Source organism: Dryobates pubescens, chromosome 6 (assembly GCF_014839835.1).
Source record: "Dryobates pubescens isolate bDryPub1 chromosome 6, bDryPub1.pri, whole genome shotgun sequence".
Classification (NCBI taxonomy): domain Eukaryota; kingdom Metazoa; phylum Chordata; class Aves; order Piciformes; family Picidae; genus Dryobates; species Dryobates pubescens.
In genome coordinates, this window is record NC_071617.1 from 1,978,819 (window position 1) to 1,994,695 (window position 15,877).

A 15,877-nucleotide genomic window follows, 5' to 3' on the forward strand; every position below is an offset into this window, starting at 1 on the left:
TTTCTATTTCTATTTCTATTATTTCTATTTCTATTCCTGGAACGTGTGGTAAAAACGCCAGCCCGGGAGCTGTTGCGCTGATCGGAATGAGGCTTTAAGGCGGGGGAGCCCGGGCGGGCGGTGGGGCAAGGGGTCGGTCACTGACGCTCTGTGGCCATGCTCGCAGGGGGCTGCACGGTGAGGCCGCGGAGCGAGGCGGCGCTGGAGTGCTGCGCGGCGCTGCTGGGACTGGACCGGGAGGACCTGCGCGGCAGCCTCACCACGCGTGTCATGCTCACCACGGCAGGGGGCGCCAAAGGAACGGTCATTAAGTGAGTGCCGGCCGCCGGCTGCCGCCGCGCCGCCGCCGTGGGGAGCGACGGGGCGGGACGGGACGGGGACGGTCGTGGGGCAGGCTACTGAGTGGGAATGCCTCCCCGGTGTGTTCGCAGCGAGGGTGGCTGAGGAGCCGGTGAACCCTGCCCGGCCATGCGATCCTCCACCTGAGGTCACCTGGCTGCAGTCCTCTGCGCAGGGGATGTGGGAACTGCCTCTTTAACACTGGTTCTGTGTTTCCTTACCCACGGGGGAAAAGAGAAGGATCACCCCAAATTCCCTCTTGACCATCTGCAAGCATAAACTGAGCTGCAGTTAGCGTTCAGTGGAGCTGTTTGAACGGTGCAAGCATGCAAATACAGTGAGAGAGTCCTGCAGGAAGAGGGGAGCACACAAGACCAGCAGCCTTATGTCGGTGCTCCCTTTGAAACAGAAACGAAGGGCTGTGATTTTCACCATGCAAGTCTTCATTTTGAGATGACAGATATTAACCAGGCCTGTGGTGGGATTTTGGGGGTGGTTTGTTTTGCCTTTGCCTTACTTGGTTTGGTTTTTGGTGGGTTAGGTTGTTGTTGGTTTGGTTTCTTTTCTGTTTGTTTTGGGTTTTTGTTTTGCTTTGCTTTGCTTTGCTTATTTTGGGTTTTTTTGCCTTGTTTTGTTTTGTTTTAGCACAGAATTGTCAGGGTTGGAAGGGATCTTAAAGATCATCCTGTTCCAACTCCCCTGCCAGGGACAGGGACACCTCACACTACAGCAGGTTGCTCATAGCCACATCCAGCCTGGCCTTAAGAACCTCCAAGGATGAGGGTTCCACCACCTCCCTGGGCAACCTGTGCCAGTCTCTCACCACCCTCATGGGGAAGAAATTCTTCCTCATATCCAATCTCAATCTACCCATTTCTATTTTTTACCCCTTCTCCCCAGTCCTATCACTCCCTGACACCCTCAAAAGTCCCTCCCCAGCTTTCTTGCAGCCCCCTTCAGATACTGCAAGGCCAGGAGAAGGTCTCCTCCTTCTCTACTCTACTCTGAACAACCCCAGTTCCCACAGTTTATCCTCACAGCAGAGCAGCTCCAGCCCTCTGCTCATCCTCGTGGCCCTTCTCTGGACACCTTCCAGCACCTCCAGAGCCTTCCTGTAATAGAGGCTCCAGAACTGGCCCCAGAGCTCCAGCTGTGGTCTTACCAGAGTGGAGTAGAAGGGCAGAATCCCCTCCCTGACCCTGCTGGCCACACTTCTCTTGCTGCAGCCCAGGCTCTGCTTGGCTCTCTGGGCTGCAAGTGCTCCCTGCTGGCTCCTGTTGAGCTTCTCCTCCCCCAGCACCCCCAGGTCCTTTTCTTCAGGGCTGCTCTCCAGCCAGTCCCTGCCCAGCCTCTATCAGTGCTTGGTGTTGCCCTGCCTGAGCTGCAGGACCCTGCACTTAGTCTTGTTTTGTTTTGTTTGGGTGTTTTTATGTTTGTTTGGGTTTGGTATCTTTCTTTGGGGGTTTCTTGGTCTTTTTATTGGTTTGGTTTGTGTTTTGGTTTGCTTTTCTTTGGAACAATGGATACAAGCTTGAACATAGAAGGTTTCAGCCTAACAGGAGGAGGAACTTCTTTGGTGTGAGGGTGAGGGAGCCCTGGAGCAGGCTGCCCAGAGAGGTGGTGGAGTCTCCTTCTCTGGAGACTTTCAAATCACACCTGGATGCATTCCTGTGTGGACTGCCCTAGGCAGGGGGCTTGGACTGAATGATCCCCTGCCAACCTGTAATGTTCTGTGGTTTTGTAAATAGTAACCTTAATTAAAGAGTGATGATCCCTTTTGTTTTGACAAGAAGCCATTATCAACATAACCTCCTGGGCCCTGAAGTAGGATAGTGATTTCTTCCTGGGGATGGAGTAGCTGCAAAGAACAGGTTTAAACCTGGCACTGATGAGTACATTTCAATACTGTAGGAGTTATGACTCTTGTAAAACTGAGTTGTGTAATAATCATTTCACTACAGTTGCCTTTTGCATGTGAAGAACCTCTAGCTTCCCCCCCAGCTTTTTTTCCTGATGAGATTCATCTTTCTAGAATCATAGATTAGATAGTAGGGAGAAGTTGTTCCCCATGAGGGTGGTGAGAGCCTGGCACAGGTTGCCCAGGAAGGTGGTGGAAGCCTCATGCCTGGAGGTGTTGAAGGCCAGGCTGGATGTGGCTGTGAGCAACCTGCTGTAGTGTGAGGTGGGTTGGAACTAGATGATCCTTGAGGTCCCTTCCAGCCCTGACAATGCTATGATTTTGCTTGGAAAAAGCCCTCTAAGATCATCAAGCCCAACTATCAGCCTAAGACCCAAAGTGCCATGGCCACACATTTCTTGAAACCCTTCAGGCATGGTGACTCCCCCACCTCCCTGGCCAGCCTCTTCCAATCCCTGACCACTCTTGCAGCAAGGAAATTTTTCCTAATAGCCAAACTAAACCTTCCCTTGCACAGTTTCAGGCCATTTTCTTTCCTTCTATCACCTGATTCTACAGAGAAGAGTTGATCTTGAGTTTGGTGTTGAATGTCTCCAAGGATGAGGCCTCAACCACATCCCTGGGCAACCTGTTCCAGTATTTTACCACTCTCACTGTGAAGAACTTCCTCCTGATGTCAGCCTGCTCCAGTTTGAAACCATTGGCCCTCATCCTGTCACTCCAAGCCTTTCCAAGCAGTCCTTCCCCAGCCTTCCCGTAGGTCCCCTTCAGATACTAAAATGTGGCTATAAAGTCTCCCCAGGGCTTTCTCCACCTCGAAGGATTGATGCATTAAGCCTCTTTCTCTAGCCTTTTCTAAACTTGTGCAGCTGATGATCTGGATGAGGGGATTGAGTCAGTCATCAGCAAGTTTGCAGATGTTGGTCAGTTAGAGGGTGGAAGGGCTCTGCAGAGGGACCTCAACTGACTGGACAGATGGGCAGAGTTCAACAGGATGGCATTCAACAAGTCCAAGTACCAGGTGCTGCACTTCGGCCACGGCAACCCCATGCAGAGCTACAGGCTGGGGTCAGAGTGGCTGAGAGCTGCCAAACAGAGAGGGACCTGGGGGTGCTGATTGACAGCCGCCTAAACATGAGCCAGCAGTGTGCCCAGGTGGCCAAGAGGGCCAATGGCATCCTGGCCTGCATTAGGAACAGTGTGGCCAGCAGGAGCAGGGAGGTCATTGTGCCCTGTGCTCTGCATTGGTTAGGCCACACCTTGAGTCCTGTGTCCAGTTCTGGGCCCCTCAGGTTAGGAAGGACATCGAGACACTTGAAGGTGTCCAGAGAAGGGCAACAAGGCTGGGGAGAGGCCTTGAGCACAGCCCTGTGAGGAGAGGCTGAGGGAGCTGGGGTTGTTTAGCCTGGAGAAGAGGAGGCTCAGGGGAGACCTCATTGCCCTCTCCAACTCCCTGAAGAGAGGTTGTAGCCAGGAGGGGGTTAGTCTCTTCTCCCAGGCAACCAGCAGCAGAACAAGGGGACACAGTCTCAAGCTGCGCCAGGGGAGGTTCAGGCTGGAGGTGAGGAGAAAGTTCTTCACTGAGCGAGTCGTTCGTCATTGGAGTGTGCTGCCCAGGGAGGTGGTGGAGTCACTGTCCCTGGAGGTGTTCAAGAGGGGATTGGATGTGGCACTTGGTGCCATGGCCTAGTCATGAGGTCTGTGGTGACAGGTTGGACTCGCTGATCCTCGAGGTCTCTTCCAGCCTTGGCAGTACTGTGAGACTGTGAAACCAAGGCACGCTAATAAATACACTTCCATCTTCTTGTGTAGCTCGCCTCAGACAGAAGGAAAGTGGATTCCAATCCACGTCCAGCATTAGCTATTTATTCAAATAGCCACCAGCTTTTCTGTGCTAGCATAGTTTGGAAACTGTTTGATTGCTATCAGTATTAGAGCTTGGACAAAGCACATTGTTTTGTTTTGTTCCAGCAACCCAAAGGGCTGCTCAGCTTTCTCTCTCCTCTTAGGGAGCTTTTGTGTGCAGGCAGATCATGTGAGTCCTAATAGGTCGCAGTGCATGAATAGCTGAGCTGAAATCACTGTGGCCAGAGTATAGCACAGGCTTTGTTCTGCAGGGCACAAGGGAGCAAACAAGGAACAGCAGGAGGGTGATGCTGAATACTATCTCTGTCAGTTGTATTAAATACTCGTGTGCAGTGGATTGCCAGGGAGGCTTAGGAGCTGCGCTACCTCTGTCTGTCCTCCTCCCCAAAGGAGCACAGCAGTCACCTTGCTGGCCGATGTTTTAGCCATGTGAAGTGTGTTTGCAGAGGGAAATAATGTGTCAGTGCCAGTGCAGCAGCCAGTGCACCTTTTAAACTGTGACTGCTCTGGACTAGCTTCTTACTCAGTTTGTTTCCAGGACTTGCAGGGCAGACTCAGTCATCACCAAGTAGATTGCTTACACCGTTCCACATCTCCAGCTCCTTTTCAAGTCCATTGTCTACAGAGCACATTTTTTCTTGTGGTGGTGCTGGGGCTACCCAAGCCTCTGTTGGAAAAACACTTGTTAGAGAGTTAGAGCCACAGGTGGTGGCCAAGCTAAAGAGTAATTAATTCTTTCACACAGAGAGCAATTGGCCATTGGAATGGGCTGCCCAGGGAGGTAGTGGAGTCCCTGTCCCTGGAGGTGTTCAAAAAGGGATTGGATGTGGCACTTGGAGCCATGGGTTAGTTGTCAGGAGGTGTTAGGTGTTAGGTCATAGGTTGGACTTGATGATCTCTGAGGTCTTTTCCAACCTGGTTGATTCTATGATTCTATGAAATGAAAATTCAGTTGTAGACAGATTCTTCCTGAGGTTTAGACAGTTCAAGGGGGTGGACCCCTCAGAGTTTCCATTCTAATCATGCTAGGTCCATCTAATTCAATTGGTCTGAAGAATCATAACAATAGATGGGTTAAAATCCTCCCACTGGAGTACTGAAAAACTTGTAACTTGCAGCAGAGTTGTTTTGTGCTCTCTCTGCTGCTGGATCTGATGATCTCAAAGGTCTCTTCTGACCTGGTCTATTCCATTCCATTCCATTCCATTCCATCCCATCCCATCCCATCCCATCCCATCCCATCCCATCCCATCCCATCCCATCCCATCCCATCCCATCCCATCCCATCCCATCCCATCCCATCCCATCCCATCTTGCTGCTTCACTTGTGGGGTTGGGGCTGTGCTATCTTCCTTCTGACCTTGGGCCTTTTCTATTTGGTTTCTGTAAGAGGTACAGAAGGAAGGTACAGGGAAGGGGGAGGCTGAGCTTTTCTTGGGGCCCTCTGTCCTTCAGGAGGCAGGGGGGGAGCAAGGGGAACTTGTGCAAGCTGTTGAACTGTGTATATACATGTAAGTACACTTGGTACATGTTATACTCTTACATTTATTGTGTTTTTCTTCTGGTAAACACAATTCCATTTTTTCCTTCCCAATTCTGAGTGTGGTGGATTTGCTCTCAGATTTACTGAAAGAGAAATGGCTTGGGGGGAGGTCTAATTCAACCCCTAACAAGAGGGTAAGGTTTTAAAACCACTTTCTCCAGTTTTGGAACTTCCACTCTTCCCAAATGTGCTGCTTATATTCTTCAGTTAATGCAGGGCCTTTCATTTGGCAGGGTTCATCCAGGCCATTTTATTTGATGAAAGTAGCTGCTTGGTATCACCTCACTTCCTCTCTCTCTCCTTTAAATGTTGTCAAAGCCTGGGCAAATTAAAGGTGTTTTAATTGCTGTTTGTTTCTACTGGAAAATGTTTGGGAACTGCCTGGATTTGTCCACAAGGTAAACCCAGCCCCATGAGAGCACAGTCACAGATTCACAGAGTGCATCAGGTTGGAAGGGGCCCTCAGAAGTCATCTTGGCCAACCCCCCTGCAGTGAGCCAGGGATGCCTCCAACTAGATCAGGCTGCCCAGGGCCACATTGAGCCTGATCTTGAATCTCTCCACAGCCCTGGACAGCCTGTTCCAGTATTTTATCACTCTCATTCTAAAGAGCTTCTTCCTGATGTCCAACCTAAATCTATCCTGCTCCACTTTAAAATCATTGCCCCAGACTCCCATGGACTTCAGACCCTGTGTGTCATTGGAAACCTTGTTGAAGATACTAGCACAAAGACCAAACAAGGGTGGGGTGGGTTTTTTTGGCACCAAGAAGCTTACAAATGGGAAAAGTTTCTTTCCTGTTTCTTACAAGTAGCTGATGGATGGAGGAGAGATGGGGAGAAGGTGAAGTGGAGTAAAGGAAATATATCTTCTCCTGTTCAGACAAGAAACAAGCAGAGGAAAAACATTCCTTTGACAGTGTGCAGAGCAGAGGGAAAGCCAAGTTCAGGGGAAGGAAGTTACTCATTCTGAATGTCAGGCCTGTAATAGGACTCTTGTGGATTTATTGGTTCAGTGCAATTTCAGCACTACTTTGAGGTTCTCTACTTTGAGCTGTGCACAATGCAGTACAGGGTTGCACTTTCTGTCCATGAGTTTCTGCTGCAGGCTATGGAATTTCAAACCCATGGTGGAGTTCTATGCAGTCTCTGGAATTCTCCTTAATACTGGCCAGTTATGGTGGGGGGTTTGTTTTAAGAACAGAGCCCCCAGAGGGTGGTTGTCAATGGGTCCATGTCCAAGTGGAGGCCAGTGACAAGTGGAGTCCCTCAGGGATCAGTACTGGGACCAGGCTTGTTCAATGTCGTTAAAGAGAGGCACTGAGTGCACCCTCAGCAGGGTTGCTGATGACACCAAGCTGTGTGGTGCAGCTGACAGCTGGAGGGAAGGGATCCATCCAGAGGGACCTGGACAGGCTGCAGAGGTGGGCCCATGACAACCTCATGAGGTTCAACAAGACCATGGGCAAGGTCCTGCAGCTGGGGCAGGGCAATCCTGCTATAGGCTGGGCAGGGACTGGCTTGAGAGCAGCCCTGAAGAAAAGGACCTGGGGGTGCTGGGGGAGGAGAAGCTCAACAGGAGCCAGCAGTGAGCACTTGCAGCCCAGAGAGCCAAGCAGAGCTTGGGCTGCAGCAAGAGAAGTGTGGCCAGCAGGGCAGGGAGGGGATTCTGCCCCTCTGCTCCACTCTGCTGAGACCACAGCTGGAGCTCTGTGTCCAGTTCTGGAGCCTCTATTACAGGAAGGCTCTGGAGGTGCTGGAAGGTGTCCAGAGAAGGGCCACGAGGAGGAGCAGAGGGCTGGAGCTGCTCTGCTGTGAGGACAGACTGAGGGAGTTGGGGTTGTTCAGCCTGGAGAAGAGAAGGCTCCCAGGAGTCCTAACTGTGGCCTTGTAGTATCTGCAGGGGGCTCCAAGAAAGCTGGGGAGGGACTTTCGAGGGTGTCAGGGAGGGATAGGAGTGGGAGGAATGGAACAAAACTAGAAATGGGTAGATTCAGATTGGATGTTAGGAAGGAGCTCTTCCATGAGAGGGTGGTGAGAGTCTGGCACAGGTTGCCCAGGGAGGTGGTGGCAGCCTCATCCCTGGAGGTGTTTGCAGCCAGGCTGGAGGTGGCTGTGAGCAACCTGCTGTAGTGTGAGGTGTCCCTGCCCATGGCAGGGGGTTGAAACTGGCTGATCCTTGAGGTCCCTTCCAAGCCTGACAATTGTATGATTCTCTGATTTTCTGGGTGCATGCTCTAGGAGAATGGCTCTTTGCCATGGTGTTTGAAAATAGCCAGTTGCACCAGAAATGGTTTGGGTGTATGTTGTGTTATGCAATAGGCCTGCAGCTGACGTGGGAATTAGTATTCTGATCTCTTAAACGTATCAGAATGGAATGCAAAGGTACCTGCCTTCTATTTATAAGATGAGATTCCTGTCAGTACTTGTTACTTTAAGATAAGTCAGGAGATGCTTAGTGGAAGACAAGATTGTGTGTTAAAGCTAATTACTACCTAATGTAATGTAGCTTGCAGGTGTCCTTACTGAGCTGAGTCTCTGGTTGCCTGACTTACTCAGTCACAATAGAAAGTGGTCTCCATCAGCCTCACCTTTCTGCATCAGAAGTAGCATCCTTGGGGGGGAAAAATAAGTGTAGAAATAATAAATTGGAGTTGGTGTAGTGCTTGTGACTCCTGGGAAATGAAGGAATTGATGCAGTGTGGGTAAGCTGTGTAGCATTAAGTTTTCTTTTCCTCCCCTGCCACTTCTCTGTGCTCCTGCGTACAGAAATCTACCTGGTGAGGGTGATAGGGCAGCTCTGCACCTTGGACCTTCTACCTGAGGGCTTGCTTAGAACAGCTCAGTTCAGAGGTGTTTTTTAAAGGTAGATTTGCTGCATGCTTGAGAAGTTCCATAACTGGCTACCTCCCACCTTAGCTGGACAGTCCATCCTTTGATTGTTACTGGGTGCTCATGTAGTGCTGGTGGTCCAAGGGTATGTATAAGAGGTGAGGTTTATGGGGAGAGGTAAAACAGGGAGGTGTTTGGGGAGGGGTAAAACAGGGGGCTGTTTGGGGAGAGGTGAAACAGGGAGGTGTTTGGGGAGGGGTGAAACAGGGGGCTGTTTGGGGAGGGGTGAAACAGGGGGCTGTTTGGGGAGGGGTGAAACAGGGAGGTGTTTGGAGAGAGGTGAAACAGGGAGGTGTTTGGGGAGGGGTGAAACAGGGAGGTGTTTGGAGAGAGGTGAAACAGGGAGGTGTTTGGGGAGGGGTGAAACAGGGAGGTGTTTGGAGAGAGGTGAAACAGGGAGGTGTTTGGGGAGGGGTGAAACAGGGGGCTGTTTGGGGAGGGATGAAACAGGGGGCTGTTTGGGGAGGGGTGAAGCAGGGAGCTGTTTGTGGAGGGGTGAAAGAGGGAGCTGTTTGGGGAGGGGTAAAACAGGGAGCTGTCTGGAAAGAGGTAAAACAGGGAGCTGTTTGGGGAGGGATGAAACAGGTGGCTGTTTGGGGAGGGGTGAAACGGGGCTGTCTGGGAAGAGGTAAAACAGGGAGCTGTTTGGGGAGGGGTGAAGCAGGGAGCTGTTTGTGGAGGGGTGAAAGAGGGAGCTGTTTGGGGAGGGGTGAAACAGGGAGGTGTTTGGGGAGGGGTGAAACAGGGAGCTGTTTGGGGAGAAGTGATTTTTATTCAGCTGGCTTGACTGAGATATGTAGGAAGAGCATGGGCTTTGGGCATCCTCCTGTGTTCTTTGTGACAAACAGGCTTCAGCTGATAAAAATCTTGACATGATAGCTCCCTTTTCCTCCCTGATGAGTTTGGCTAACAGGCTCTCTCCCTAACAGTCTCTTGGTTTGATTTACTTGAACACTGGTAGTATGTGGATGTCATGGTGCAGCGTTGTGCAGAGCCTTTGGGTACCCATGGCTGTTGTAAGCTCTCAGCTGCCTTTCTCATGCCTGAAATTTTGGGCAAGCTGCTGTCACTATTTCAAATTAATATTTTTTTCCCTTTCAATGTTTGTTTTCTGTTGACCTTTGGTCTTTAACCTTCTAATGCTGTTGTGGTCTGACTCTCTGTTCACATTGGTGGGACTTTAGCTCTTGTATTCTTCACAGAGTGGTAGAGGTTGGAAGGAACCTCTGGAGAGCTCTTGGGCAGCACAATTGGGATCTGAGTGCAATCTGCAGCCATGACATAAAGCCATGGCTTTATTCTTAGATGAATTGTCTTATCCTGGAGACTTGTGCAGGTGCTTTCTCAGCTGCTTACAGTGGAACTTTATTTGTTTTAGTTCTACTACCTGGTAATGGGAAGCCTATTGTTTAAAAGAAATGATTCTTGAGGAATGTATTTATCCAGGGTAGGAGGTGATTTAAGTGGGCTCTGAAGTTGGTGCTTGCTAAGCATGGCACTCTCATACTGACTTTATGGAATAGCTAGACATACAAAATTATAATCATATATAAATTATATATTAAAAAATAGATTACAATTAAAATGGATATACAATTTAAATGGGTATACAATTTAAATGGGTATACAATTAAAATGGGTATACAATTATAATGGATATAGCATTATAATGGATATATCATTAAAATGGCTATATCATTATAATAGATATATCATTGTAATAGAGATATAATTGTATATGTATATTTTTTATATATGTAATGTGGGCCAGGCTGGATGAGACTCTGAGCAGCCTGATCTAGTGTAAGGTGTCCCTGCCCCTGGCAGGGGGTTTGGAACTAGATGGTCCTTGAGGCCCCTTCCAACCCTAACAACGCTATGATTGCTTAGCCTCGAGAAGAGGAGGCTCAGGGGAGACCTTCTTGCTGTCTACATCTACCTGAAAGGTGGTGGTAGACAGGAGGGGGTTGGTCTCTTCTCCCAGGCAAGCAGCACCAGAACAAGAGGACACAGTCTCAAGCTGCACCAAGGGAAGTATAGGCTGGAGGTGAGGAGAAAGTTCTTCACTGAGAGAGTCGTTAGCCATTGGGATGTGCTGCCCAGGGAGGTGGTGTGGTGGAGTCCCCATGCCTGGAGGTGTGCAAGAGGGGATTGGATGTGGCACTTGGTGCCATGGTCTAGTCTTGAGGTCTGTGGTGACAGGTTGGACTTGATGATCTTTGAGGTCTCTTCCAACACTGGTGATTCTGTGATTCTAAGATTCTATATAATACATGCATATATATAATACATATCACACAGTCTCACAGTATCACTAAGGTTGGAAGAGACCTCGAGGATCATCGAGTCTGACCTGTCTCCACAGACCTCATGACTAAACCATGGCACCAAGTGCCACATCCAATCCCCTCTTGCACACCTCCAGGGATGGGGACTGCACCACCTCCCTGGGCAGCCATGTTCTATACTACATAATATATGCCTAGCTAAATGCATAGATTTGCCTCATATTCCCACCATTGTAGTGTGCACTTCTTAGGCTTTGAAGTTGAGGCTTGTGGGATTTTACATGTTGAGTTGTTTGAGGTTTTAAACTGCTCAGCTGTGATGGAGGCTTGTACTAAACACAGTGCAGAATAAAGCTTTTGAATAAGGGGGCAGGAATAAATTCTCCTCTCTTAAAGGGCTCCTTCTTCCAGTGTTTAAAAAAGAATCCTTGCATCTGACTTTCACTCTGACAATGCATTCCCTTAGGTTAAAAACTCTAATAAACTAGAGTTAAGGCATAAATATAAACACCTCTATTTCTTTTTCACTTTTGGTACTGATTATGTCCTTATAGCTTTGCTGATAGCCCTTATGGACGCATAGGGATAAAGAAGTTAGAGCAAAACTGAGCTAAAGGTTCTGCTGTAGTGAGGCAGCTTAGAATCACAGAATGTTAGGGGCTGGAAGGGACCTCCACAGCTCATCCAGTCCAACCCCCCCTGCCACAGCAGGGTCACCTAGAGCAGCTCACACAGCAACACATCCAGGTGGGTTTGGACTGTCTCCAGAGAGGGAGACTCCCCAACCCTCCTGGGCAGCCTCTGCCAGGCTTCTCTCACCCTCACAGGGAAAAATTTTAGCCTCCTGTTTCCATGGCACTGCCTCTGCCTCAGCTTCCACCACTGCCCCTTGTGCTGGCAGTGGGCAGCCCCCAGCAGAGCCTGGCTCCAGCCTCTGGGCACTGCCCCTGCACAGCTTTAGCACCAGCAAGGAGGCATAGTTGTAACATTTTTTTCTGGGTGGCTATATATGTGTTTTAAATCTCTTTCTCTGGCAATTATCAGCATAAATTCTAATTATCTAATAAATGAGTATGAAAACCTCTGCATCTTGTAGATCTACATCTACTGGACTTCAGGAGGAAGCTCTTCACTGTGAGAATGGAATGGGTTGTCCAGGGAGGTGGTTGAGGCCCTGTCCCTGGAGGTGTTTAAGCCCAGGCTGGATGAGGCTCTGGGCAGCCTGATCTAGTGTGGGGTGTCCCTGCCCATGGCAGGGGGGTTGGAACTGGATGATCCTTGTGGTCCCTTCCAACCCTGACTGATTCTGTGATTCCATGATCTAGGCTCAACTGAGGCTAGTGAAACATGACTCTGAAACACAAATTTGTTCAGTTTTGGGTTTTTTGTTTGTTTGTTTGATTTTTAGGGTACCCTTGAAAGTGGAACAAGCAAACAATGCTCGTGATGCCCTGGCTAAAACAGTGTACAGTCATCTCTTTGACCACGTGGTGAACAGGGTAAACCAGTGCTTTCCTTTTGAGAGCTCAGCTTTCTTCATTGGGGTTCTGGACATAGCTGGCTTTGGTAAGTATACTACTTTTCTAGTTGTCTATTATTGCCACCAAAGACTCAATAATAAATTCTGCAGTGGGGAGGGGGAGGGTTTTCTGCTTGGTGGTGGTGGGTAGGGTGGATTGCAGGGGCTTAAGATAGGAAGAGAGCAGACAGAGCCTCATTTTCCTGAGATACATGACTAAGGCTTCTCCTGATGGCCTTACAACACTAACCAAAGGTTAGTGTGAAGCTGGGCATCTTTGTCACGCTTTCAGATTTCTCTAGTGCCCATGCAGACAGCTTTTGAAGGGCTGAAAATTTGGAGTGGAGCCACCCTGTGCCTGCCCAGTGAAAGTGGGAAACATACTGCACATGAATGCTGCTCTCCCATTCAGTCCTGAGAAGATCAGAGAATCATCAGGGTTGGAAGGGATCTCAGGGATCAGCCAGTTCCAACCCCCCTGCCATGGGCAGGGACACCTCACACTGCAGCAGGTTGCTCACAGCCACCTCCAGCCTGGCTGCAAACACCTCCAGGCAGGAGGCTTCCACCACCTCCCTGGGCAGCCTGTGCCAGGCTCTCACCACCCTCATGGGGAAGAATTTCTTCCTAGCATCCAATCTGAATCTCCCCATTTCTATTTTTTTCCATTTCCCCCCCAGTCCTATCAATCCCTGACACCCTAACCAACCAGGTTGGAAAAGACCTCTAAGACCATCAAGTCCAACCTATCACCTAATACCTAACACCTCCTGACAACTAACCCATGGCTCCAAGTGCCACATCCAAGCCTTTTTAGGAACACCTCCAGTGATGGTGACTCCACCACCTCCCTGGGCAGCACATCCCAATGGCCAATCTCTCTTGCTGGGAAGAACTTTCTCCTCACTTCCAGCCTAAACTTCCCCTGGCACAGCTTGAGACTGTGTCCTCTTGTTCTGGTGCTGCTTGCCTGGTAGAAGAGACCAGCCCCCACCTGGCTACAACCTCCCTTCAGGTAATAGGTAGTAGAGAGCAAGAAGGTCTCCCCTGAGCCTCCCCTTCTCCAGGCTAAGCAACCCCAGCTCCCTCAGCCTCTCCTCACAGGGCTGTGCTCCAGACCCCTCCCCAGCCTCTCTGCCCTTCTCTGGACATCTTCAAGTGCCTCAGTGTCCTTCTTAAACTGAGGAGCCCAGAACTGGACACAGGACTCCAGGTGTGGCCTAAGCAGTGCTGAGCACAGGGCAGAATGACTTCCCTGCTCCTGCTGGCCACAGCATTTCTAATCCTAGCCAGGATGCAGTTGGCTTTCTTGGCCAGCTGGGCACACTGCTGGCTCATGTTGAGCTGCTGTCAACCAGTCCCCCCAGGTCCCTTTCTGCCTGGCTGCTCTCTCCAGTCTTAGGAGCAACTTAAAAAAAAAGAGATGTGTAAAAGCTCTTATTTTACTGAAGGAATCTGGTATGGATCTGAACACATCCTGAAGTGTTAGCACTCTGAAGCTGCTCTCATTGGTTGTGTGAGATGATCTGGAAGGTCTCTTCCAACCTGGTTTATTCTATTCTGTTCTGTTCTAAGATGAATTGGTGCAGCTCTGGTTTGTTGTTGAAGTGTCACTTCTCTTTTTCAGAGTATTTTGAACACAACAGTTTTGAACAGTTCTGCATTAACTACTGCAACGAGAAACTGCAGCAGTTTTTTAATGAGAGGATTCTGAAAGAGGTATGTCACAGCTCAGGAGACTTTGGAGGAGTTCTTCTATTTTGTTGGGGTGGTTTTGTTTTGTAAAGGGATACCTGAAGGAGCATTTTCTTGCCATCAGATTGCACATGATCTGTAGATTAAAAAGGCAAAGGGAAAAAAAAATCAGTTGAAGAACTGTTTTCCTACTGTGAGACATCTGGGTTTGCCAGAATTGAATGTGGCTTTTGCAAAACACCAATCTTGTGTCCTTTTTTTCATCCCTTCCCTTTGTTCCCCCTTTTTCTATCCTTCCCCTCCTTTCCCCACCCTTTGTTGCCCTTTCCCCACCCTTTGTTGCCCTTTCCCCACCCTCTGTTGCCCTTTCCCCACCCTCTGTTGCCCTTTCCCCACCCTTTGTTGCCCTTTTCTGTCCTTTGTTCCCCCTTTTCCTATCCTTTTTTGCCCCTTTTTACCCTCCACCCTTTCCCCCCCTTCTCCCACCCTTTCCCCCCCTTCTCCCATCCTTCCCCCCCCTTCTCCCATCCTTTCCCCCCCTTCTCCCATCCTTTCCCCCCCTTCTCCCATCCTTTCCCCCCCTTCTCCCATCCTTTCCCCCCCTTCTCCCACCCTTTTCCCCCCCCTCTCTTCCTCCCCCTTTTTCCACCCTCTCTCCCACCCTCTTTTCCCTTCCCTTTTCCACCCTCCTCTCCCCCTCTTTTCCCCCCCTTTTCATCCCCTCAGGGGAGGGAGGTGAAGTGGGCATCTCTTCAGCTGTGCAGTGACATTCTCAGTGTCTGTTGATTCCTGGTGTTCAGAAATGTCTCAATGTTTCTTTTACCAGAGCCCCACATTTTCAGTGGGGAAAAAAGCGATGGCTCCTGTTTCCTCTCATCAGTTACATTTATTGTGTGTCTGGGTTTGGTTTGGTTTGTTGTAGGAGCAAGAACTGTACCAGAGAGAAGGTCTGGGGGTTAATGAAGTGCGCTATGTGGATAACCAGGACTGCATAGGTATGCACCTCCCCCAACATCCAGCTGCTCAGTAGTGTCATGCAGCAAGAAAGCCTGCAAGCCAAAGAGGCAGAACATGCCCAGTGCTGGTGATTTTATGCTTTTAGAATAGAGTGGAATAGGAGTAGAGTAGAATAGGAGTAGAGTAGAATAGGAGTAGAGTAGAATAGGAGTGGAGTGGAATAGGAGTGGAGTGGAGTGGAATAGGAGTGGAGTGGAGTGGAATAGGAGTGGAGTGGAGTGGAGTGGAATAGGAGTGGAGTGGAATAGGAGTGGAGTGGAATAGGAGTGGAGTGGAATAGGAGTGGAGTGGAATAGGAGTGGAGTGGAATAGGAGTGGAGTGGAATAGGAGTGGAGTGGAATAGGAGTGGAGTGGAATGGGAGTGGAGTGGAATGGGAGTGGAGTGGAATGGGAGTGGAGTGGAATGGGAGTGGAGTGGAATGGGAGTGGAGTGGAATGGGAGTGGAGTGGAATGGGAGTGGAGTGGAATGGGAGTGGAGTGGAATGGGAGTGGAGTGGAATGGGAGTGGAGTGGAATGGGAGTGGAGTGGAATGGGAGTGGGATGGAATGGAATGGGAGTGGGATGGAATGGAATGGGAGTGGGATGGAATGGGAGTGGGATGGAATGGGAGTGGGATGGAATGGGAGTGGGATGGAATGGGAGTGGGATGGAATGGGAGTGGGATGGAATGGGAGTGGGATGGAATGGGAGTGGAATGGGAGTAGAATGGAATGGAATAGGAGTAGAATGGAATAGGAGTAGGATGAAATAGGAGTACAATGGAATAGGAGTGGAGTGGAATAGGAGTGGAATGGAATA

At 49.7% G+C, this 15,877-nt stretch overlaps 1 protein-coding gene across 4 annotated transcripts in view; it reads left to right on the top strand.

Annotated features, from left to right (window-relative positions):
* The window catches only part of MYO6 (myosin VI), a 105,534-nt gene that overhangs the window by 45,587 nt on the left and 44,070 nt on the right, over positions 1-15,877 (top strand). For all 4 annotated transcript variants that reach the window (XR_008462302.1, XM_054162541.1, XM_054162542.1 and 1 more), the window contains exons 11-14: positions 167-311; positions 12,254-12,411; positions 13,992-14,083; positions 14,982-15,054. Coding sequence is in view for 3 of the 4 variants with exons in the window: in XM_054162541.1 (XP_054018516.1) it covers positions 167-311; positions 12,254-12,411; positions 13,992-14,083; positions 14,982-15,054 (468 nt within the window). In the remaining variant the exon portion in view is untranslated. The remainder of the gene's footprint in view (positions 1-166; positions 312-12,253; positions 12,412-13,991; positions 14,084-14,981; positions 15,055-15,877) is intronic.